Source organism: Sapajus apella, unplaced genomic scaffold (assembly GCF_009761245.1).
Source record: "Sapajus apella isolate SASKATOON/1434 unplaced genomic scaffold, GSC_monkey_1.0 scaffold56, whole genome shotgun sequence".
In the NCBI taxonomy this organism is placed as follows: Eukaryota; Metazoa; Chordata; class Mammalia; order Primates; family Cebidae; genus Sapajus; species Sapajus apella.
This window is the reverse complement of record NW_022436996.1, coordinates 4,061,150-4,085,571: the sequence shown is the minus strand read 5'-3', so window position 1 is coordinate 4,085,571 and position 24,422 is coordinate 4,061,150. Positions and strand designations below refer to the sequence as shown.

The following is a 24,422-nucleotide window of genomic DNA, read 5'->3' as shown; positions in this document are numbered from 1 at the left end:
TTGGTAGAGTGTCAAGCCCAGCCCTCTGAGCTCTAGCCTCCAGGGATCTGCCGTGGAAGGTGTGTGGGGTTTTTTTCAGTGTGTTTACCTTTTGATGTGTTTGACGTGCTCTTACAGTGCTTTATAGCCCATCTCCAACCCAGCTGCATCCTCCCCCAAAAAATGCCCTGTGTTTTCATTGTGTCTGTCAAACTGGTGCATCCTGGGTGAGGAGGCAGGTGCCTGGTGCCTCCAGGCCCCCAGTTCCAGCAGCGTCTTGTTCATGGCATGGCTGGACCACATCAGAGCCTCCTCATGGCCTCTGCGGTGGATGCAGGGTCCACAGCACCAGGTTTGTGGGTGGATGCGCGTCTCAGGCAGGCAACAAAGCCCCTGTCAGGCCAGCCCTTCACACACCAGCCTTTGGGCCTCAGCTAGGCTTGAGGTCAGTTGTCCTCTTTCATGATTGAAAAGGCTGCTGGAAAACTTCCAGGAGCAACACAGAGACAAGCGGTGATCCCCCCATCCCCGCAGACGCCCATTTCATCCCAACACTCCGCCGGCTCACAGTTCTGCGTCTTTAGGATTCTGCCAAACCCCGCAGCACCTGGACTCGTTCCACTGGATGCTTCATCATGAACGTCTCAGACAACTGTGTCCTGAGCAGGGGGCCAGAGAAAGGCTGGAGGTCACCAGGAGCCACGGTAGTAAGAACAGTGGCCGCAGCCAGCATTTTTCAAGCCCTTGCTCTGGGCTGGCTGCTGCGGCAAATACTTTACATATTTTAATTCATTTATTTTATCCTCACCAAAGCCTGCGAGGCAGGAACTGCTACTATCCCCACTTGTCAGCTAAGGAAACTGAGGCACAGCAGCTGAGGTGATTGGGCCACATGCGCACAGCTAGAAAGCAAAAGTGGACTTGCATCTCAGACCCAAGCAGTGCGGCTCCGGCACAGCCTGTTCTTCCAGACACACAGTCACTGCACGGTGCTGCTCAGCCACCGGCCGCCACATGGTCTGAAGCACAACTGCAGATCCAGAGTGACGCCCGGCCTGCACGCCCATTGAGATGAGGCTGGGAGGCAGAAGCGGTCACAACTGCAGCTCCTTCTCGGGCACCTTCTCCCCCGCGCACCCCCCATCGAGGCCCATGGAGCCAGCTCTGGGGTGAGCGTGCAGCACCACAGCTTCTCCTGCTCTGAGAAGCCTTCCACGTCATAGGGAAGGATGCTCCTCAGGCCCTGATGCTCTTAAATCTGTGGGGGCCGCGTGGAATCAAGGGCTCTGCTTCCTGTAGCAGTGCAGACTCCCTGCACAGGCTGGGGTCACACTCTGTGGACTGGGAAGGCTGAGTCCTTGAACTTCACCCTCTATTGCCAGCCTCTTAGTCCCCCAGCAGCAGCCCTTGGCTGGCCATCTGTTATTCTGTTTCTAAGGTAATTGTAGCAGCGGTCCTGGGCTCTGCACACAGCACCAGACCCCTTCCTTGCACCAACCCTGAGGCTAAACAATTCATCCAAGATCCACAGCAAACCTCAGGTTGAGGCCCAGACTCTTGTCTCATCTGACTTCGAAGCAAGCGCTCTTGACCGTGGGCTGGGGGCTGACACCAGGTGTCTGACAAGTGTGGGGGGAAAGGCAGCCGTGGACCCCAGGCCCCAGGATCTCCTGGCCTTCACGTCACTGTCACCTGGGAAATGCGCCCTGCCCACAGCAGTAGCCTCTGTGACTACCGAGCTGCTGGTCAAGAATCAGCCATGGCTGAGAGCAGTCCTGGTGACACCAAGCCAGGTCCAGTGCGGGCATTTGCACCTCACCCGTGTAGTGAGCACGGTGTGCAAAGCGCAGCACGGCCAATCGCCCTGTGAGGCTGAGCCAGAAAAGCGGGGCCCATAGCCTGCAGCTGGGCAGGGCCAGGCAGGAAGTCTTGGGGAGCCGGCTCCGGAGCCAGCTGTGGAACACGGTGACCAGCAGCCCAGATGTGGCCCACGTTCTATTACAGCGCGGAGCCTCGGAGCTGCACGCCAGCTCACAAGAGGGGCCCTGGAAGGCTAGGACCCGACTGCATCACACGATCTCCTTCCAGCCCTGCTGTGAAATCTGAAATTACTGTTTCACAGTTCTCTGTCCTTTCTCCTCCTCTCCCCTGCTGACCCCAAAACCACCCTGGGAATATTTGACTTTTTTCCTCTTTAGAAAATCTTCTGTACAAACAGCGCCTGTGGGCTGTTCACAGATGTGACTCTGAATTATTTAAAAGCTGTTTCCTTAAGAAGGTAATTATGGTTAGGACCAACCTATACTCATTTAGTGCCTGGGTATTCAAACAACTTAGGTATGGGGATAAAAAAGCAATAAAATCATAGTGAACACGTTGTGGGCTTTAATGTAAATATGAAAGCGAGGCCCACTTAGAGACATAGATGCCAACTCAGTGTGTGAGCATTGAAATTGCCACGTAGCTTGCAATGCAGCCCACGGCCTTGCAGAGAAAGAGTGTGTGTGGCAGGGCTGAAGCTGGCTGCTCCCCACGGTGTCCCATAGTGCGCGTGGGAGCTTGGGATCACTAGGTGGCCTGGTTCCCACTCCTTTGTGGCATCGACAGTTAGGTTTCTCTCCCTCCTACTCTCTTCATTTGGGTTTTTATAAGGAAGCAAAACCATCCCCTACCACTGTGGTGCCCAGGTGGTCCGTGAAGCGACGCCACACACAGCGGGTTTCCAGCCTCTGTTCTTGCACCAGTGATGCTGGGAGCACCCCTGCCCCGCCCACCTTCTCCCTGAGGGACCCCCTCCTAGGCTGCCAGGGCTGTGCTCACAGCTCCCCTTCCATCAAGCACAGGGCGCACACATATGGGGAGACGTCGGGAGCATGGCATTATGGAGGACCCACCTGTCACCGTCACACTACTTGCCAAGGACTTTGGCCACCATCCTGCAGGTCCCAGAGGAGCATGGTCAGACATTCCTCTCTAAAAGCTTCTGGTGGCTATGCAGCAAGTGGATGGAAGGGCCCGAGGCTGCAGGCTGGGGGGCTGCTGGGGACCGTGGTAGAGAGGATGGGGGTCTGGACCAGCAGGGAGGGGCGGCCATGAGGGGCTGCCTCTGCAGGCCCTGCAGGGAGAGATGCAACTGGAAAGGGGCGGAAGAGCTGCCGCCTTGATCCAGTCCAGGGAGATGTGGCGCTTGTGGAGGGTGGCGAAGCCTCATGCCAAATCCTACAACCTGCGGCCCTCAAAACCTGTGCCTTGTCCAGTCCCAAGAGAGAAGGAGCAGCCCCCCTGCCGGGGCCTCCTTGGGTGCAGCAGCAGGCGTCTGGGTGGGCATCTGAAGACAAGGTCCTCGTGCCTCTCCCCCTGCAGGCCAGCTGGGCAGAGCCCTGGCTCTCAGAAACAGTGGCCAGGACACAGCTGGCAGCTGCCCCCTCACAGCCATGGGGCTGCCACAGAGGCTGGGGCTGTCCAGCAAATGCACAAACAGGTTTCAGACCTGGAGATAGAAGCCGGCCGTTTCCTGCAGAGCATATGGGGCAGAGGGAAAAAAAAACCAAGAAAGATTAACAATGTAAAAAGATACAGGAAAGTAATATTGACAGAAAGAAAGAGAGCCTGTCATTTCAAAAGCAGCCCGGCGGCTGCCTTCAGCCTGTGTCTTAACACAGCTGCGTCGGGAAGGTTTGTACCTGAGACCCACAGCTTTCGAATATTTAAGGAGCAGTTTGGTGGCCAAAGAGACAAAGTCTTTTTTTTTTTTCTGTGAGGAGACCTTGCCAAGTCCTTGAGGACAGAGGAAACTGGGCCATCAGTTCTCAAGTGCTTTTGCCCGTGAGTCCCTAAGGGAATTTTGAAGAATCTTGTATCTCCTACACATTTTTAAGTTGTCACCTAAAGTTTTTCCTCATTAATTTAAAGCTATACAGAATATTTTTAGCATATTGTATTTCATTTTAAAATAAAATTATTATGTAATCCTGTGATATCTAAGTATTGTAGCAATTTGATGCCTACCACTGTCCAGTGAAACATTTCTTGAACAAGTTCTTATTTTTACATTCTTCCTGTTCCTCCTCGAGCTGATATTTACATTCCATTTGTTGGCCTGTCACCCCAGAATTCTGCCCTAATGTCATCTAATCTTGGAAATCTTCTAAACGTTTTGTTTTAATTTCATATGATAAGTCTATAATCATTACCTGTTAGATGCCATTATCATAATTATTACTTGTTCACATTAAGCAGTTAGGATACATTGTATACTTTGATAACCGTGGGACATAAAAAGTTATGATTGCTCTGAAATGCATCTCTTGGTGAGCTGGGCGTGGTGGTTTTTCACTCAGTTCATGAACGCATCTGACTCGTTTCCAGAGAAGACCTTGTCAAAAACGTGTGCGCTCCTGGTTCTGCCCCTCCTTTTGATGGCTGCTTCGTTTTCTGTGGAATCTCTGAAAATGTGTTCATGTAAACAAATAAATGGAGACAGTGGAGTCTTGTTCTAGCAGTGCCATTTTCTTTGAACTCCAGAGCTATATGCCAAAACATTGCGGCCCATCCATTCTGTCATTAAGGATCATCTGTAATCATCTATTGACCTTCAGTTTTGTTAAATCAAAGGATGGCAACCCGACCATGTTGCTGGGTGCTATTGCCCATTACGGAGGGTTCTCTTGGTCAACTCACCTCATCCTTGATGCAGAGCCCACCCGCAGGAAAGATGCCCCAGCGACAGACCAGGGGCTCCAAGGCCTTCCTTGCCCTCATGGCACCTCTGTAAGGCTGTCGTGAAAGACAGCGTAGGAAAGGAGCAGCTCCTTGGAGAGAATCAGGCATGTCCGTTCTCGGCACATTTGCTAGCGGGCTCATGTGGATGCAGAGAGCCTGGGAACTGGTCCCCTGAATCCCGCCATGTGTCTGCGCATGAAGTCTTCTGGACCCACAGGGGTGCACACATGAGCAGCTGTCCTGGTGGGTGGAGCGTCTGCAGATTTGCAAACAGAATGTGTTAGACCTCAGTCCAGCATTGGGTGGGCAAGCTGGCATCTGGCTAACAGAGTGGAAAGCGAGCCACACGCGGTGCTGCCCGCCCTACAGGATGCCTGCAGGTGCTCCTTCCTCTGCTACGTAATGTGGGAGGTGAGGTGGGCTTCACTCCACCTGGCAGCTCTCGGTGCCTCAAGGAGCACCTGCAGGCTGGGCACTGTGCCAGCCGCTGCACCCACTCATGTGGGCTGGGGGACACACACAAGTCCATTCAGTGCGTAACTCCTCTGGAGTTGAATACCTGCCACGGACCTTTTATGATGCTAGAGGACCAAAAATAAATGCCACCTACCGGGACCCTGCCTTCAAGTTGCTCAAAATCTGGCTGGAGGAAAAAGACATGTCAGAAAGAACAAATCCCCAAACTGTGTCACACTGACTCTAACAACTCAACATTCCGAGCTCAGAGAAAAGAGGCTGGGTGCTGTGGCCCACACCTGTGATCCCAACATTCTGGGAGACTAAGGTAGGACCACCTCTTTTTCTTTTTTGACCTCCTGGGCTCAAGCAATCCTCCAACCTCAGCCCCACAAGTAGCTGGGACTACAGACATGCATCACCATGCCTGGCTAATTTGTAAATTTTTCTTTGGAGAGATGAGGTCTCCCCGTGCTGCAGAGGCTGGTCTTGAACTCCTAGCTCAAGTGATCTTCCTGCCTTGGCCTCCTAAATATTGGGATTATAGGTGTGAGCCACTGTGCCCAAACCCTTTCCTTTTTCTTTTCTATTTTGTTCACAGAGCATGTCTCTATTGATCACTGCATGTATATGTGGAGGGAAGGACAATACGATTTTAAGAAATGAAATATTTGGCATCTTGGCCCCAGGATTCTACAATCCTTTCATATAATTTTTTTGAGATGGGGTCTTGCTGAAGCTAACCTTCCACTGCAGCCTCAGCCTCCAGGGTTCGAGCTGTCCTCCCACCTCAGCCTCCTGAGTAACTGGGACCACATTTTTATATTTGTAGAGATAGAGTCTTGCAATGTTGCCCAGGCTAGTGTGAATTCCTGGGCTCAAGCAGTCTTCCCGCCTCGGTCTTCCAAAATGTTGGGATTACGGGTGTTAGCCACTGCACCCAGCAAGAAAGAGCTCTTGAATCTAGGAGTTTGAGACTAGCCTGGGCAACATAGCAAGGCCCCACCTCTGCAAAAATTACAAAATGTAGCTGGGTATGGTGGTGTACGCCTGTAGTCCCAGCTGCTCGGGAGGCCAGGGTGGGAGGATTGCTTGAGTCCAGGAGTTCAAGGCTGCAGTGAGTTATGATTTTACCACTGCACTCCAACCTGGGTGACAGAGCAAGACCCTGTCTCAAAAAACAAAGATGAGTTCGGAGAAAAGAGATGCCCAGTTAAGGCGAGTAAGCTTAAACAGCAGCCATGCGGGCTCTGGGCCTGCATCTGGTCTTTGAGTATGACTGTGGCTGCAGCCCTGGGGTGGGCAGACGGCAGCTGCTAGGACCCAGGGAGGGGGCGGGGTGGGGCAGAGAGGGATCCTAGTGATGGCTACAGAGGAAGGTGCACATGAGGAGTGAGCAGAAATACGGCCGGAGAGGCCTGGACTAGAAAGGCACAGAAAACCCAGGCAGGGGAAGTCAGGCCAAGGCACTAGGGAGATGCCGGAGAGACTTCTGCAGTTTTGCTTCTTGTAGAAATATGAGAGAGGGAACAGGCTGCTCTCCTCCTTTTTAGATCTGTTGCCTATTGGTTTTCATTGGATCTGGTCACCAGTTTTCCAAAATGTAGCACAGTGGTGCTTCCGCCAATGCCCGGAACCCGCTGGGCCACTTGGAAGCACGTCTTGCAACAGCGTACGGCCATCCCATGACCTGCCCACGGGGCACAGCCGGGGAAGCAGCCTCGTGAGCAGGCTTGAGTCTCTGCAGTCTCACTGTGTCCAGATCTGATAATAGCTAATTCCACCAAATATTAGAGGGGGCTCACATTTAATTAAGGAGTGGCCATTTGTATGCTCCAGACTGGAGGTCCCCACTGCCCTGAAGTCAAAAGAAGGGTCCTTTAGGGAATATGACAATCTTTTCTTATTTCTCTGCTGAGCTCCTGCCCTCTTTGAATGCAATTATGGGAACAAATAAAATGGCTTAACTCAACTCCCCTGTGGGACAGTCAGCTCTCTGCTGATAAAACCAGTTGTGTGGGCAATCATTAAATGAGAAATCTAATATTTAACTAAATTTAATAGTCTGTTGCTTTGGTGCTTTCCTGTGAAGGGTGGGATTTCAATAGAGAGGAACGAGCTATTCGCATGCAGCCCGTGTAGTCCGTGAGCAGTTAGAACGCCGTGCGTTCCCACATGAAGCCAGCTCTCTCAGATCCAGGAACTGGGAACGGGGTGTTTGGTGGCCAGCCTGTGTTCCCGTTAGCTCTAGGCAAGCTGAATGCAGTGGGCAGCAGAACAACACTGCACCCCGAGTTTAACTTTCTCCTTCAGGGTCAGCATTTGAGCTCGCACAGCGATGCCCGAAACGTCAAATTCACATGCGTGTATATGGAGACAAGAGCGCATTTTAACCAGCTGGGAGAGGCTCTGTCCCCATTTTCTCTCATTTTGAGATTTAGTCATCCAGACATGTGCCTGCCACCAGCAGACCCTGAGCCGAAGTCCTTTCTGGGACCCAGAAGCAGAAGCTGACTGATAGCAAGAAGCCCATCTCTGTTCTTGCTGGTGGGGTCTTTCTGCCTTTGCTCCTGCCAGTTCCCCTGATCTTCGTGGGTTGTCACTTCTGTCATCTGACCCGCATTTGCACACCCCAAGCCCCTCACCCGTTATCCACCCGGGTTGATCACGTCAGCAGGCACAGCAGCAAAGATCACAGGTTCTCCAAGGGTTACAGCTGAGGCCTGGAGATGACCTCATGAGATCCACCCACTAGTCCCCTGCAATAAGCTGGAGTGTAGAGAGGATGGATGACTTGCTTTATAGTCCCAGAGTCGACTGAATTAACTTAGGCACATCATTAGTCATCTAAGCATCAGAAGCTTTTCCATCCATTTAATGCTGTTTGCTTTGGGCTCTCGGTCTGTGCTATGTGGGAAACACTGGTCAATAGTCTGGCCTTGGTTTCTCCAACTCTTGCCATTCAAAAGGTCTGAGCCTGGGGACCCGAGACACCCAGGAGGACCTCTCAGTCCTGTTTAGTTTCCTGGAGATTTTCCTGAGGCTGCAGGGGAACAAGGAGAAAGACTTGGGTGGAAACCCAGACTCGTTACCATCTAAACAAAGATGCTTAATTTCCAAGGTATGCATTGAATTTCCACAAACCCATCTGCCCAGAGTACTGAAAACTAGTGTATGTTGGCCCTGGGATGGGGCTGAACACTGATGCCTTGGTGGAGGGTAGGGAGAAGTATTTGTTACCAGGAAAATGACCAAAACTTTTTCATCTGGTGTTAAGTGTATCTGGAAAGCTTGCGGGGTGCCTGAGTTAGGGTGGTCAGGCCTCTCTTGGAGGAGGTGACGCTTGCATTGGTGCAAGAGAAGGAGCTAGCAAGGAAGGGTTAAACACAGGACAGCACGTGCAAAGGCCCTGGGGCAGCAAAGAGCTTAGGGAATGCTGTTCTCTTCATTTCCTGGCAGCACTCCCTGCTGGTAGTCTTCTTTCCTACAAATATGAATACAACACGAATAATACACAGTCACTGTCTCATAAACCAACTCCTCTTGCCTGATTGTGTGCCTGGAGCATTGCATTAAAGGGCTGAGGGCATTTGGACTCAGCACCAATGAGTGCTGCCTCCAACCCTTTAGGAACATGGGCTGGGGCCGTGAGGCTGGCACAGGGGCACGCAGGCCCCTTGGGGTGGAGTGCGCCTCCCCTAACTCGAGTGCATGACTACGCGGGAGAGTGCGCCACCTCTGCAGCCAAGTCTCTGGGTCTCAGAGTTAAAGTCAAGGCTACTTAGACTTCACCACTGTAGACATCCCTTCCAGACGCAGCTGTGTTTCCTGCTGTCTGCTGGGGAAACGTTTCTTGCATGCTACGTGGTGTTCAGAATCTTTCCCAGTGGGGGGTCTAACAACAGATTCGTTAAAACTCTACCTGCTTGGAAACAAGTTTCTCCCCTTATTTTTCATCAAAGCTAAATATTCAAACATGTATTCAGCAACTTGGAAGTCATTTTCATTTTCTTTACCCGTCGCAGGCACTGGGAGCCTCCATTTCCCTCTGTCCCTGTACAAAAGTTTGCCAGGCCTGCTGGGCAGAGTTCTTGAATAAAGCCACAGCCACGCATTCTCCACACAAAGCCACACGGCCAGAGTCTCCTGGTGATGAGCGGTCTTTTGACCTCCAGCTGCCCTGGAGAGGCCCCCACCTGCAGAGCAGCGTTTTGGTTTTTTTTTAATGGAGTTATATGGGACGATGGTTGGACGTCCATTATAGCATTTTTTGTGATCATTCATTTCCCCTTTAAACAAATGCACAAATTATGGCCGATTCAAAGTAAATTGACCAGTCAAAGGCAAAGTTCCTTGCAGAAAAATTCCCCTTCGCAGTGAACCACAAGTTGCCCTTTTGTGTCGGCTTTGTGTGAGAAAGAAGGGAAGTTGGGTGGTTTTTGTGGCACGTCAGACGGTGAAACGAAGCAGAATGGCCATTTCAGTAGATGAACGGACTGGGCTCCTCTGGGGCCTTCTCTGCATCTGAAGAAAGGGGTAACGAGGGCGTGTGTGCGCTGTCGCGGCCTGACACGTCAAGGCCAGAGCATCCACACAGCGGCACAGAGCTGACCTCCGTCTCCGCCACGGAGGGAGGACGGCCATTCCCACTGAGTGCGGCGCGAGCCCCATACGACTCCACGCTCCACAAATACAGGCATCCAAGTTAAGGCCTCTTACGTTTTAGGAGAGAGATCAGAATCCATTTTTCTCTGGGGACATTTAATAAAGATGATACCCTAGTTTCTTCCCTCCTTTCCTTTTCTGGTTCTTTTATGGCCGCACTATTTGACAATCCATTTGTCCTAACAGATGCGTAATGTAGGCTTTCCTAAAATCCACAGTCATGGGAGGGATTGTACCAAAACCTGCATGTGTGACTCCACAGAGAACAAAAATCTATTTGGAGGAAGGAAATAGCCTAAGATGGTGGGAGAGTCTTCAGTCTGCCCAGATTCCTGATTTGAGACCAGGGTTTTGAGCGCATCACTGGAGCGTGTGTTTTAATGCCCAGTTTCCTGATCTGTGCACTAGAAATAATAACAGTCGCCTCCGAGGCTGGTTAAAGTAGCGGCCTATGCACACGAAAACCCACGGCCCACAGAGTCCTCGGAGAGCGGCCGCTGCATCTCAGCGTGTCCCCGTTTCCTCTCTTCCAGAAATGTTTGACCTAGAGACAAACGAGCATGTCAAGAAGGCCGTAAATGACCGACAGATGCCTAAAGTGGAATACCGGACCATCGAGATCGATGATTATAGTAAGTACTACATTCTTCCCCTTTAAAAGGAAAAAACAGGGGCTCTGACGCAGCACGCTCAGCAGCAGCAGGTGCCGTGTACGGAGGGCTCCCCAGCACGGGGCGTCTCCTTGCCCCACAGCTCCTCTGGCATGGAGCGTCCTGTGTTCAGAGCCAAGATGCTCACTCTGGTGACAAAAGCAAAGGCAGGGCACAAGATGTATCTCCCCGAGAGGCCGACATTTTAAGCAAGATCACAGACTCCAGCGCTCTCCTCCTTCGGTGACCGTGTCAAGACACCGTCCAGAAAAACCTCTTCCCTCTGGAAATCCCTTTTCTGTGCATATGAAGATTTTCCTGCCTCGCCCACTGGTGGATTATGGGCTGGTTAGGGGCGTCGTTGCCGCCGGGCTTTGCATGAGGAGGGTTTGAGTGTGGTTTCTCCCTAGGAAACACCTCTCACCCTGCCTTTCTCTGCCTGCGGCCTCCTTTCCTTGAATTGTCCGTCCAGTCATTCGGTAAGTTCTCCCGGGCGCTGTCTCCGTGCTCGGTGTTGCTAAGCACTCAACACCCCAGAGCTCCAGGTCGGAGGCAGAGCCTCTGAGCCTCAACTCCCACCTCTGCGCAGATGGCTCCCAAGTCAACCTGGCTGGCCCCGTGTCCTAACTGCCCACCAGGTGTTGCCCTTGGAAGCCCCAAGGGTAAAATGCCACAGTGGATCTCACTGCCCACCCCTAGCACTCTGTCCCGCTCCAAACTTCCCCACATCTGTGCGTGGCGGCCTTTCGGTGGTGGGTTGGTATCACAGAACTGATACTTCAAACCCGGAAGTCGTCTTTGAGTCATTCATTCAGACACCGCCTGCCCTCATCTCTGAGGCTGTAAACAGGTTTCCCCTGCGCAGAGTCTGACTGACTGAGTAACTGCAGGAGCTCTTTGTTGAAGAGAAGGTTGCCAGGGCTCAGGGGAAGAGCACAGAGGCTGATGAGTACCCCCGAACTGAAGGGGCGGGGAGGAGGAGCTGAACGCCTTGCCTTTGCCGTCCCTGGACTGTCTCCGGAACCGCTTTGTCTGCCCTTCCCCGACACGAGACAGCGGCGTGTCGCGGGGGGCCTGGCGTATTCACTGGCAGCCCCCCACCCTTGTGCTCAGCAGCTGAGGAGACTCAGCTCCCAAGAGCAGGAACCAAGCTCACCCCATGAAACAAAAACAGGTCCCCCAAACAGTATGTGCTGCAAGAAACAGGTCCCCCAAACAGTACATGCTGCGAAGCTGCGTCGCACAGGGCAGAAAGCAAAGGGCACGAGAGTTCAGAGAAGAGCCTGAGAACGGGCTGGGGCATGGGGGATGCTCACGGAACGTGGGACGTGACCATGGTCCCTGGAGTTGGCTTCAGGTGGGCTCACAAGAGGAAAGAGCGCAATCCAGGGAAGGGGGCAACATGAGGGGGCTGAGGCAAGAGCAATTGTGGTTCACTACGGGCAGGTCGGAGCCTGCAGGACAGCCCAGGTGTGGGCCCTGCACCGGGACCCTCGCCCCGCTGTGCTCGCCACGCACTCCCAGCAGCCCACCGCAGGCTGGGGCCAAAAACTCCCAGCCCTGCCATCTGGACACAGGAAGCCATGCTCTATCAGAAATTTTCTCGACATTGCATTCACATCTGAAAGTCAGAACATTCTGGAATTGTGATGCACTTCAAATCTGCCCCCAACACACTCATATCCAGAGGCTTTCTCTCTCAAAATACTCTGAAGGTGACCACACCAGGGAAGGGGACATGAAGGAAATGAGTAGGGAATGGTCTAGAACAAAGGAAATTTTTTTTGAGACAGAGTCTCACTGTGTCCCCCAGGCTGGAGGGCAGCCTTTACCTCCCAAGTCAAGTGATCTTCGAACCTCAGTCTCCTGCGTAGCTGGGACCACAGCTACATTTTTTTTTGGTAGAGACAGGGTCTCACTGTGTTGCCCAGACTGGTCTTGAACTACTGAGCTTAAGCTGTCCTCCTGCCTCAGCCTCCCAAAGTGCTAGGATTATAAGTGTGAGCCAACGTGCCTACCCTAGAGATGAGAAACGTAGGAAAACCGTACACAAGCGCTGGACATGGTGGCTTATACCTGTATTCCCATTTCTTTGGGAAGCCGAAGAGGGCTGATCGCTTAAGGTCAGGAGTTCAAGATCAGCCTGTGTGATCAGCCTGTGGCCAATGTGGTGAAACCTCATCTCTACCAAAAATACAAAAATTAGCCAGGCGTGATAGTACATGCCTGTAGTCCCTGTTACTTGGGAGGCTGAGCCATGAGCATCACTTGAAAGCATCACTTGGAAGGTGGAGGTTGCAGTGATCCAAAATTGTGCCACTGCACTCCAGCCTTGGCAGCAGAATGAGACTAGACTCTGTCTCAAAAATAAAAAACAAAAACAAAAAAGAGGCTGTGACAATCTGCTTTGGCCAAGAAATGTGTGTACTGGCCAAGCGTGGTGGCTCACGCCTGTAATCCGAGCACTTTGGGAGGCCGAGGCAGGTGGGTCACTTGAGGTCAGGAGTTCGAGACCAGCCTAGCCAATGTGGCAAAACCCTGTCTCTACTAAAAATACAAAAATTAGCTGGGTGTGGTGGCACATACCTGTAATCCCAGCTACTCAGGAGGCTGAGGCAGAAGAATCGCTTGAACCCAGGAGACAGAGGTTACAGTGAGCTGAGATCACCCACTGTAATCCAGCCTGGGTGACAGAATGAGACTCTGTTTCAAGAAAGAGAGAGAGAAAGAAAGAAGGAAAGAAAGAGAGAGAGAGAGAGAGAGAGAGAGAGAGAGAGAGAGAGAGAGAGAAAGAAAGAAAGAGAAAAGAAAAGAAAAGAAAAGAAAAAAAGAAAAAAGAAAAGAAAGGAAAGGAAAGGGAGGGAAAGGAAGGAGGGAGGGAGGGAGGGAAGGAAGGGAAGGAAGGAAGGAAAGAAAGAGTGCATTATCCCAGCCTGATGGAGAGACCATTGCCCCAGCGAGTCTCTGAAGCTCCTCTGTTCTCAGCTCAAGGCTTCTCTGTAGCCTTGGTGGCCAGGCCGTCACCCTGGCAAGATCCCTTTCTGAGCGCCTTAGGCCTGGCCTCCTCCTCCAGCCCCACTCTACCCCTGCTGTCCCAGTAACGCTTCCCAGGCCTGTAGCACTGGTGTGTGGCTGTCATCCCTTCCCCTTAGGAAATGCAGAAAAGACCTTTAGAAGCACAAAGCCCTTGCCACCCTTGCCACACGCTCTGTCCAGCAGGGGGTTTCCTTGAAAGGCAGGTGGGCACAGATGCCAGGAGCGGGCATGGGCTGCCTGGATCAGAAAGACCCCCTTAGAGATCACAGGAAATCTGAAAGACGTCCGCCCTACCGACCTGCTTGGTTTTGTTTTTTTGATTTGTGCTACCAGACGCTAATGCTTTTCTTTTCTTTTCTTTTTTAAAGAAAGTAGGACATCTTCCAGAAGGTCTCCCCTGAAATGTTTCAGCCAGTCAGAACCCGGTTTCCAAGGTCTGCCCTTGGGCTTATCAGTGGCAGAGAGCAGCCCAGACCATGTTTTATGGAATTTAAATGATGAGGTGCAAGGCCTGCCTCCCCGCCAGTCCCTGGGCCACTAAGCCAATTTGCAAGCCATTAACATTCAGCCCGAATCAGTCAGGAGACGCCAGGTCAGAGCTGGCTGCCCAGCCAGCCGCCCAAGCCTGCCGTGTATCTGTGCAGTCATTGTATTGAAAAGCCGCTAATTCTAATTTAATTGCTGTGCCTTTGGTAATCTGGGTCATAGTTAACATCAACAAATAAATCCAACTTGGATGGAAAGGGTTGTTGGGAGGCAGGGGGCGCAGAAGGAATTGGTGAAGCAGGTTTTAGAGGCTTGGTTCCTAACCACTCTCCCTCACCCACTGGATTTCACATTGCCCAGGACCAGATCCAATGACCTTGGTGCCGGGGATCCACTGGGCTGCACCGTTCTTCCCTGGTGTCCTCCAGCTGTCGCTCCAACAGAGCCACAGAGCCACCCAACTCAAACCTGCCAGCAGCGAGACCCACAGAGCCACCTGGCTCTGTACAGAGGCACGGCCATGTGCCGGCACCCTAGGCAGCCCCCCCTCCCCCCACACTCCATCTCTTCCTCTCCTGCTCCCCTGCTCCCAAATACCCATCCTCAGCATCCCCCAGCAGATGTTGAGAGGCGCATTGCTGCTGCAGTCAGCCTGCCTGCCCTCAGGGCACCACCTTCCCTGCCTGAAATTCTGCTGCTAGCCAGTGCCCAGGCCATGGAGTCTTCTCTACTCTCAGTGCATTGCCATATGCAAGACTGAATTGAAGCTTCACACAGAGAAACTAAGCTTCACACAGGTTGGGTGGCTTGCCCAAGGCCGCACAGCAGCCCAGAGTCCTCAAGATGAAATCCCTGACCCATCTCTGTCTGTGGGCTTCTGCTCAGGCCCCATCCAGAGCACCCCATGGTCGCCCACGGGCCTTCCCAGCACCCCGGGGCCAGCATTGCCCCCTAACCTGTGCTGTGCTCTGCTTCTCCCCAGACCTGCCCATGCAAATCCTGAAGCCAGCAACCTTCACCGATACCACCCACTACCCTCTGCTCCTGGTGGTGTAAGTATCCTCATGTCTGCTCGCTCTGGGGCTCCATGATGCTCATGATAAGTGAATATTGAACTCTTAAGAAAGGATAATCAGGAGAAATTACATTGTTGCAAACTGAAAACAGAAGATCATTTATCCCAGCTTCAGGTTCTTTCTGACTCTTGGAGACCCCCAGAGGTTAACAGAAAGTGGGTACTATGACCTACCCCCTCTCCAGGCTGCCTCAGGATATTCTGTGACCATAAGTGAGGCGGCTGGCATCATGATAGTGGCATCTTGCACAATAGGCTCACCCGGAGGCATGCTGGGGCCAGGTACCAAGACACAGAGACACAGGCTGGCCAGAGCCTGGGTCCTGCACGCTGGGCCTGTGGGTCTCCCTCAAAAAGGAGCCTAGCTGGCATTTCTGGCCACTGAATGCCCTTTCTTTGCCAGCAAAGAATTTGTTCAGCTGTTCAGCTCTTTCTTATGTTCATTAATAAAGCCGCCAGTTTGGGTTTTGAGAACAACGTTTTGTGCTCGGTAAATGCCTTGAAGATATTGGGTCTGATTAGGGAACTCAGTGCTGGGAGCCAGCTGGGTGCCCTGTGCAGAGGTTCAAATGCTACCCGGCAGCCTGGAGTCTAGGTGATGCCCATGTGCTCACACCACACTGGGAGGCAGTGCAGAGGGTGCCACCTGGACCACGGGGCAAATGCCCCAATGCACCTCCTGGTCTGTCTTTCCAAGACCATGAAGAAGGAGAAACTCCTGGGCCCCTCGCGGGCTGGGAGAGCTGGCTGGAGTAGAGGCCTTCGTGGGGCTGTGTTACGGACGCCAGTGCCACGACCCTGAGTAAACGCCAGCACCTGATAGAGCTCTGATTAACCCTGGTGTCCTGCCAGGGGGGCCCAGCTCCCTCCTGAGGGCCGAGTCCCTAAATAGCAAAAGCCTCCATTATAGAAACGCCCCAAGGCACAAATTCCAATAGCTGATACCATTTTGCAATTAACCCACTTTCCTCAATATCTAGACTGCTTTCACACTTTCCCAGCAGCTACACATGCACACTCACCCACATGCACACGCACAGGCACATGCACCCACACACACACACACACGTACACACATGCAGACTCACCCACATGCACACGCACAGGCACATGCACCCACACACACACACACGCGTACACACATGCACACTCACCCACATGCACAGACAGGCACACTCATCCACATGTACACACACAGGCACACACATGCACACCCACATGCACCCACAGACCCACATGCACACACACCCACATACACACACACGCAGGCACACGCACACATGCACACAGACCCACACACATGCACACACACACATGCATGCACATACACATGCACACACCCACATGCACAGACACCCACATGCACACACACCCACGCACATACACATGCACACACCCACATGCACACCCATGCACCCACACAGACACCCACATGCACACACAGGCACCCATATAGACACACATGTGCACACATGCATACCCACATGCACACACACATGGTCACACCCACACACCCACATGAACACATACCCATACACATAGGCACATGCACATGCACGCATGCACCCATGCACACATGCACCTGCATGCATAAGCACACACATGCACCCACACTCACCCACGTGCAAACACACACACACACATGGACACGCACCTACATGCACACACCCACATGCAGCACACACATACATGCACAAACACACCCACATGCACACACGCACACATCTATACACACCCACACTCCACACCCGCATGCACACAAGCCCACATGCCCACATCCCCCACACGTCACACAACGCTTCCTGCCTCCTTTCTCTTACTAACCAGATTTTCTCCACTTTCTCCAAGATGCTAATCTAATGACTTCCAAATCAGCTTTCTTCCCTGAACACTGATTTCTTCAGTAATCTTAAAGAAAATCTCCAAAAGTTTTTCAGTCTACAAAACGATTCACTTTCCCTTCAGAGGTAAAAGTGGTCGTGCCAGGTGGAGACAGCTGAGCTCTACCGAACTCAATGGGACCAGTCAGGCAGCCCCACTCCCCTGGACACATACTCACTCTGGCCTCGCTAGCCTGCCTTGGAGTGTGTGTCTTTTTGCTTGTTTCTCTCTATGACATCAAATATGATAGCAGGGAGATGTGGAGTCCCTGATCCCCTGCTTCAAATTTTAAAAATCCAGAAGAAAACAAAGGTACACCTGATATAGAGCAGTGCCATAACTGACTAGGACCTTCAGCACACAGCACTCTGGTGTGTGGGCCTCCTGGGCTGCTGCTCCTGTCCGCACCACGGTCCTCAGTCCTTAGTGGACAGATGGGAGAGTGCTGGTGGTCGGAGCTGTCGCCTCGCTGCGTCCACTGCTCCCTGTTGCTATTCCAGGAGGCAGGCTGGATCTGGGGCTGGCTTTCTCTCCTGTCCATCCTTTTCCCAGCAAGAGGGAAAATCACTTAAAAACCCCACACCTATGAGTATGCCGGTCAATGAGGAACAGCCAGTCCTGCATTGAAAATGGCCCTGTTCCCAGCCTGGGCAACATAGCAAGATCCCATTTCTACAGATTCACAGATTTGTCTTTTAATTAGCCAGGCGTGGTGGCATATGCCTGTGGTCCCAGCTATTTGGAAGGCAGAAGTGGGAGGATTGCTTGAGCCCCAGAGGTCAAGGCTGCAGTAAGCCAACACTGTGCCACTAAACTCTGGCCCGGGCAACAGAGTGAGAGCCTGCCTCAAGAAAAAAAAGTCCGGGCGCAGTGGCTCACGCCTGTAATCCCAGCACTTTGGGAGACCAAGGCAGGAGGATGACAAGGTCAGGAGATCAAGACCATCCTAGCTAACACGGTGAAAACCCGTCTCTAGAACCCAGGAAAGAGAAACCGCCTTGCAGTTTAGGGAAAGCCTGCCGGAGGGAGAAGCTGGGAGGACTTTTATTGTTTCCCTCACCAAATAGAGGCCCTTTGGTGGCCATCCCTGACAGTGCCATGGTGTTTAGGGATGGCCCTGGGTCCCCTAGGCTCTTTGAGGTCTCCTCTTCCTCCTTACCTTATGGAGTGTGGATAACACTCGGCTCAGCTGCCTGGGGCAGGAGAATCTAGGGGTGTGGAGTTGAGCGTGTGGCAGGTGGATCACGGGTAAAGATCCCTTACGAGGGGCCATCTGACCTGGTGATGACCAGCTGCCACCTGCCACGCTGCTGGCCTGCTGAGCCTGGGACTCCTTTGCAGGGATGGCACCCCGGGGAGCCAGAGCGTGGCTGAGAAGTTCGAGGTGAGCTGGGAGACGGTGATGGTGAGCAGCCACGGTGCGGTGGTGGTGAAGTGCGACGGCCGCGGCAGCGGCTTCCAAGGGACCAAGCTCCTGCATGAAGTGAGGCGGCGGCTGGGCCTGCTGGAGGAGAAGGACCAGATGGAGGCCGTGCGGTGAGCGCCTGCCTGGGAAGCGGGAGAGGCGAGGCGGGGACGGTGCTCCTCGTGGGGGCTGTGCCGAGGTCAGTGCGGGAATGCTTTTTGTCCGTGCACACATTTTGCGCACAATTTGCTCTTACCTAAAAACTCTTGGCAACTCCAAAGCAAGTGTCAAAGGAAACTGTTAGGAATCTTCTCCTAGGGATGTTTATAGCTAGTTTCCGGCTTCAGAGGAGATTGTTGAGTTGACTGAATCAAGGGGCTGGAAACTACCAGTTGGGTCTGCTTGGCTTTCCTGCGCTGTGGTCACTGACCCGGCCAGCGTCCATGCATGTTTTGGCCATTTATCCCAAGGGGAAGAGGCACGAGATCAGGAGGGAAGGACAGGAAAAGGGAAGGACTGTGAATGGGGCTGGATCCATGCAAATGAGTCGCCCTTGTTCCTGAGAACAGGACCTCCCTGCACATCCAGGTGGGGCCAGAAATGCCCTCCCCGGCTCTGAGGGAGGGCAGGCTTTTGCTCTCTCATTCCTCCACATCCCTTTCACTGACTCAGCCAGAGATGCCAGCTATCACAGAAAACAAAAAGAGCCTTAGCACCAAGGGCAGAGGCTCCAAATGACTTATTGGATCTTATTGTTGCACTGGAAATAAAAAAAGGCATCAAGACACTGCGCCAGGCTACAGCTGGCCTTCAGGCTCATTTTGTGGAAGTCATTTTCACAGTCTGATGGCGCAGAGGACTGCAGTGCTTACCCTAACTTCACCCCTCAGAGATGCTGCAAAACCACTCAACTGACTATGGACTCAGGTGCCGGGAATGACAAGAAGGCAGGAGAAGCTCATCTGCCAGGGACCCCCGCAGCGACCGACCGTGATCATCACCATCCTGGGCGGGGGGTAGTGAGGCGGAGCAGGGGAGCATGAGGCGGGGCCCGGGCACGTGAGGAAGGTGGAGCACAGAGCCCAGCTCAGCAAAACATTTCTTCTCATTTTGAAAAAGATTGATGGCCTCTCGTCTGCAGTCAGTAAATGGTCTTTCAATGGAAAACAATGAGCACGTAAATAAATGGCCCCGTCCCTCCTACAGGGAGCCATGAGCTAGGTGACAAAGCCCCGTGCTACAGAGCGGGAGAGCTCTCAGCACTCAGATACTCAGGGAAGGAGTGTCTGCCAGGATGCCTTTGCCTGGAAGTCAATGACTGCAACAACACATGCGGTGCGCGCACACATGCACACACATACACGCATATACACACACGCACGCACACGCATACACGCACACACACGCACACACACCCCTCAAATAAGAAACAATATTGGCTATGAAAGACACAGAGACCCCAGGCCTCAGAGGTGATGAATCCAGATACCAACAACGTCACCAAAGACCCAGTCTCTCTCTGTCTGTCCGCCCAGCCAGCCACCATCCTGCTTAGGCCTCATCCTAAGCAGGGCCCTCAGCTCACAGGCTGGCCCTCAGTAGCACCTGGCTCCATGCTTCTTCATGTACCTCCAGCAGGTTGGGGAGGGAACCACTTCTAGAAACTGTCAGAAAGGAAGGAAAATCTCCCCAGAAGCAGACAGCAAACGTCTCCTTCCATCTCCCTGCCCTCCCCTGCCCATTCCAGAACCTGCCACCAGTGAGAGAGGTGTAGGCAGCTCCCCCAAGACCAAATGGGTCTGCCTGACACTGGTGTGGGGCCAGCCCCTGGGCAGAGGACATGGGGTGACAAGGGAACCATGCTGGGGGTCAGTGTGGAAGGAGGATGGGCAGGTGGATGCTGGCTCAGCAGCGGGCAGTGCCAGCTGCAGAGGACTCCCAGGACACAGAGGCCGGCCCAGGCTGCGCCCTGGAGTGGGGAGGGCCTGGCCTCCCAGGTAGCAGCATGAGGGCTCTCCTGGCTTCCCAGACCTCCTCTTTTGGGCCTTTTCCATTTGTGCGTGGCTTCCCCTGCCCTCTCCTCCTCTTTCCTCGCCCCACCGGCTCTACCTCCTCCCAGGGAGGCTTGGAGCCCCAGGACCTCCCTGCCATCCAGGGCAGGCCCAGTGGAAGGTCACAGCACCCTCAGTCTCCCCCGTGACACTTGGCTCCGCCTGGCATCTCCCCCTAAGAGCACAGAGATTAGAGGGCAAAGGTGTTTCACACACAGGTTGTGCTCTAAAAGGACGGAATGGGGCCAACCATCTGTTCCAGAACAAGGCAGAACCTGTCCTGGACAGTGAATAATTCTACTCCTAAACCACTGAAGCTCAAAGAACAGGAGCGCGTGGCAACAGCAAAGCTTAGAGCCGCCGCCAACGCACAGACTCGCTTCGGAAGCTGATGTCCAGTGGCTCCAAGCCATAGAAAGCCTCCCTCAGCTCTCCTTCGGAACAAGATCTGCATTTTCATTCATCAGAAAAAATAGACCAATTTTATCAGAAACCTAAAATCAGGAGGCCAAGGCATCAGCCTAACCCTCCAGCTCCCAAGTGGCCCTAGCAGCTCCCCCGCCCACCGCCACCACATCCTCACCGAGGAGCCCACAGGGCCTGCCTTCCATAAGCAGCTGAGATGAACTGTGGAAGGGAGCTCATCCCACCATGGAAGGCGGGGGCATCTGTGTAAACCCCCAACTAGGGCCACGTGGGCTGCTGTCCCCCAGAGACAGGTTGCTCTGGGCTCAACTTGGGATTTTCTTCACTGTTTTCCCTGTTGGATCCTATGTGCTCATGTGTACACACACAGACGCCCCGGGCCATGTGCTAAGGAACAACAGACATGCAACCTTCTAAGTGAAAGACACTGAAGATGCAGGGAGCTCTCTGCCTCTGCCCATTTGCCAGACACCAGGACATCCATCTTTCCTTCCTGGGGATGGCACCTGCTCACCAGCCCAGAGAGGACACCAGCCAGCACCAGAGGACTCTGGGGGCAGATTGCACTTCCTTCCAACAGGTTCCTTCCTTTTAAAAGACTGGAGGCCAGGCATGGTGGCTCAGGCCTGTAACCCCAGCAATTTGGGAGGCCAAGGCTGACGGATCACTTGAGGTCAGGAGTTCGAGACCAGCCTGGCCAACGTGGCAAAGCCCCTTCTCTACTAACACAAAAATTAGCCAGGTGTGGTGGTGGCTGCCTGTACTTCTAGCTACTCAGGAGGCTGAGGCAGAGGTTACAGTGAGCCGAGATCACGCCATCGCACTCCACCCTGGGCAACGAGCAAAACTCCATCTCAAATACATAAATGAAAGACGAGCTGCTCTCTCCTTTGCCTGGCCATATGCTGAGAGTTATGGCTCTTTGTTAAAGTGCTAGGTAAGCAGGGCCCCTAAGCCCCTGCCTTGCTAGAGGCACTAGAACTGAGGCCCCCACCACGTACAGGGCGCAGCCCACGCCGGGAGACCCCCGCCACGTACAGGGCGTGGCCCGCGCCAGGAGACCTCTGCTGGGTTTCCTCTTGTGCATCTGACTTTCATTTTCAGGACAGTGAAAGTGTCTCAACCAAGAACTCATACGGGTTGAGAACAGAAATTATATTTTCTCCTCTTTACTAGAAAGTGTCTAAAAATATCTCTGATCCAACTCCACTGTTGATACTGTGGCTTGGCTAGAGGTAAAATCCAGACACACAGTCATTTGCATCTAACAAGCCCGCAGCCTGCAGGCCTCCTGCTGCTGGGCAGGGTCCAGAAACCGGAAGGACCCCAGCCACTTTGCGGGGAGGCAGCAGACCACAGTGCAGGGTGTGGTCCCAGCCAGGGTGAGGCAGGGGCCCGGGCAGCACTGTCCCAGAGCACTGAGACCTAGAGCACCCAGCAGGCGCGGCCAAGACCAGGCCGCAGCAGGAAGCTCATGGGAGGAAGCCTTCTGTGGCCAAACAGGTACAAGACAGAGGCCTCCTCCCAGAAATTGGAAACACAGGACAGTGTGGGCTGGATGGGGGCTCACTGGCTCGACTGCAAGCCCAGAAGCACAGCGGAGCTCCACGGATCCCTGCCAGTCCCCGAGGCTCATCCCAGCGCCTGGGTGCTTGGAGTCACAGGCTCCGGGTGAGGGCTGAATAGCAGCAGATGGGCCCCGGGCCGCGGGGGTGAGTCTCCCAGAAGGGCCTCTGCAGCTGTGGATTAACGGCTCACGCATGGTCGAGAAGCTTCTTTACCTGGAGGTGCTATAGAGTTATTGCCAGGGTGCTTTGAGTTTTTAAATGTCAACATGCTGACTTGCCACTAAATTAAAGCAGTCATTATATTAGAATGCTAAGGTTGCTTTTTATTTGAAGAGGGGTTTTCCTACTTGAAACGGTTGGAAAACACGGCTCAGGGCCATGGGGAGACAAAAAACCACCAGGATGTGCATTGAACCCTCTCTCCCCTCTGGACCCCGCAGGACGATGCTGAAGGAGCAGTACATTGACAGGACGCGCGTGGCCGTGTTCGGGAAGGTGAGTCCGTGACACCCTGAGTCTCAACACCCCTTAGCTCCAGTGTGGCCTGCGTCACTACCCAGCCCTAATCCTGATTTACTGAGAATGTCTGCGGTCTGCTGGTGAGCAAGTAATTATTTTTTTAAGAGCGAGAGCCTGGGTGCTTAGTGATTCAAGCAATGGGAGCGTTCATTCCATCAGCTCATTTTGCAAAGTTTCTTTTTACATTATCTGGAAGGAAAGAGAAGCCAGGTCCTCTAAGGAGAGCTCTAATACGTTCCTCATGGCTTTCCTCCCATCCGCCTGCTGTAGCTCTTAGCAGGGTAGCCCAGGAAAGAAGGGCAGCAGGAATCTAGTTCTGGGTGTCTTCATGGGCATAACGACGTTAACTACCGTGTCTACTTGGATGGAAGGAAGGCTGTGAGGAGGCTTGCGCAGTGAACTCTCAAACCAGACCTGCTCCCATCTGGGGCCCCCCGTCAGACAGCTGCAGCCTGGGAAGGCTCAGCTGTAGTGGAGGCCCACAGGTTGGACTTAGGTCCCTGCAGGGCCACCTGTTATTGCCCTGGCACATGGCCCCGCGTTCTCCTTAGACCTGGGGCCTCTTGATCTCAAGAAGGCCAGCACACAGATGGGTCGGCATAGACCCATCTTCCCTCCAAGAGAATGACCCTCAGCACGGGCCCTGCAGAGGAGGCCTTGCCGTGACGCCCCCTCCCCCACAGTGAAGGGTTGGACAGGTAATTTGTGCCTCTTACATCATCGCCTCCAAAACCTCAGAACCCAGCTTGCACTGGAGACCTGGGCCCCTGGGCAGCTCCTGGAAACAGGATGTGGGAACCCTCCCACACCCACTCCTTACCTGCTGGAGGTGAGGTGGTCAGGAGGAGGGCCGGTGGCTTCCCTCCTTGGTTCGAGCTTGGGCATAGAGCCCTAGCGGTACATTCCAGGTGCCTAGAGGTCCACTTGCTGCCCGGAGGCCGGGAGCCCCTGGGTCACTGATAGGTATGACCGAGGTGTCAATAGCCATCACCTCCCCCCACCCTCATGGAAGTGACTTCCCAGCCGAAAGGTGGGGAGCCCGGGCCGTGGTCAGTCTTTGTCCAGTCCTCACTTTGCCCCACATGCACATGGATGCCACTCCTGAGGGATGGGCCTCCTTCTTGTGCCCACACATAGTGCACCCACTCAGGGCCTTTCATACTTCACTTCCGGACGCAGAGATTGCAGGAGTCATGTGGGGTAAATTGGCTTTCTCAACAGGTGGTTGGTCCGGAAGCCCCAGCAGCCAAGGTGCCTCAGGGAAAGGGGACCCCCTGCACCTGTCCGAGCACAGCTGATGCACCCCACACCCTGCACTTCCGCACTGAGCTCCGCCAAGGACATGTGTCCCCGCTCTGCACCGGGGCCTTTTTTTGACATTCTGTCCGGTGGATCCTGGGCCTTTTTCCAGAGCGGTTTCTGTTGTGTTTTAACAAGCCTGAGGTAGAGGTCCGTAGACCCCACAATTGCATTTCTCCTCTGAGGAATGAAGCGTCACCCTTT

At 53.5% G+C, this 24,422-nt stretch overlaps 1 protein-coding gene across 5 annotated transcripts in view; it reads left to right on the top strand.

Annotated features, from left to right (window-relative positions):
• DPP6 (dipeptidyl peptidase like 6) overlaps positions 1-24,422 on the top strand; it is a 1,109,512-nt gene that overhangs the window by 1,075,487 nt on the left and 9,603 nt on the right. For all 5 annotated transcript variants that reach the window (XM_032245216.1, XM_032245218.1, XM_032245215.1 and 2 more), the window contains 4 exons: positions 10,356-10,454; positions 14,977-15,046; positions 18,292-18,486; positions 22,841-22,895. In XM_032245216.1, the coding sequence (XP_032101107.1) occupies positions 10,356-10,454; positions 14,977-15,046; positions 18,292-18,486; positions 22,841-22,895 (419 nt within the window). The remainder of the gene's footprint in view (positions 1-10,355; positions 10,455-14,976; positions 15,047-18,291; positions 18,487-22,840; positions 22,896-24,422) is intronic.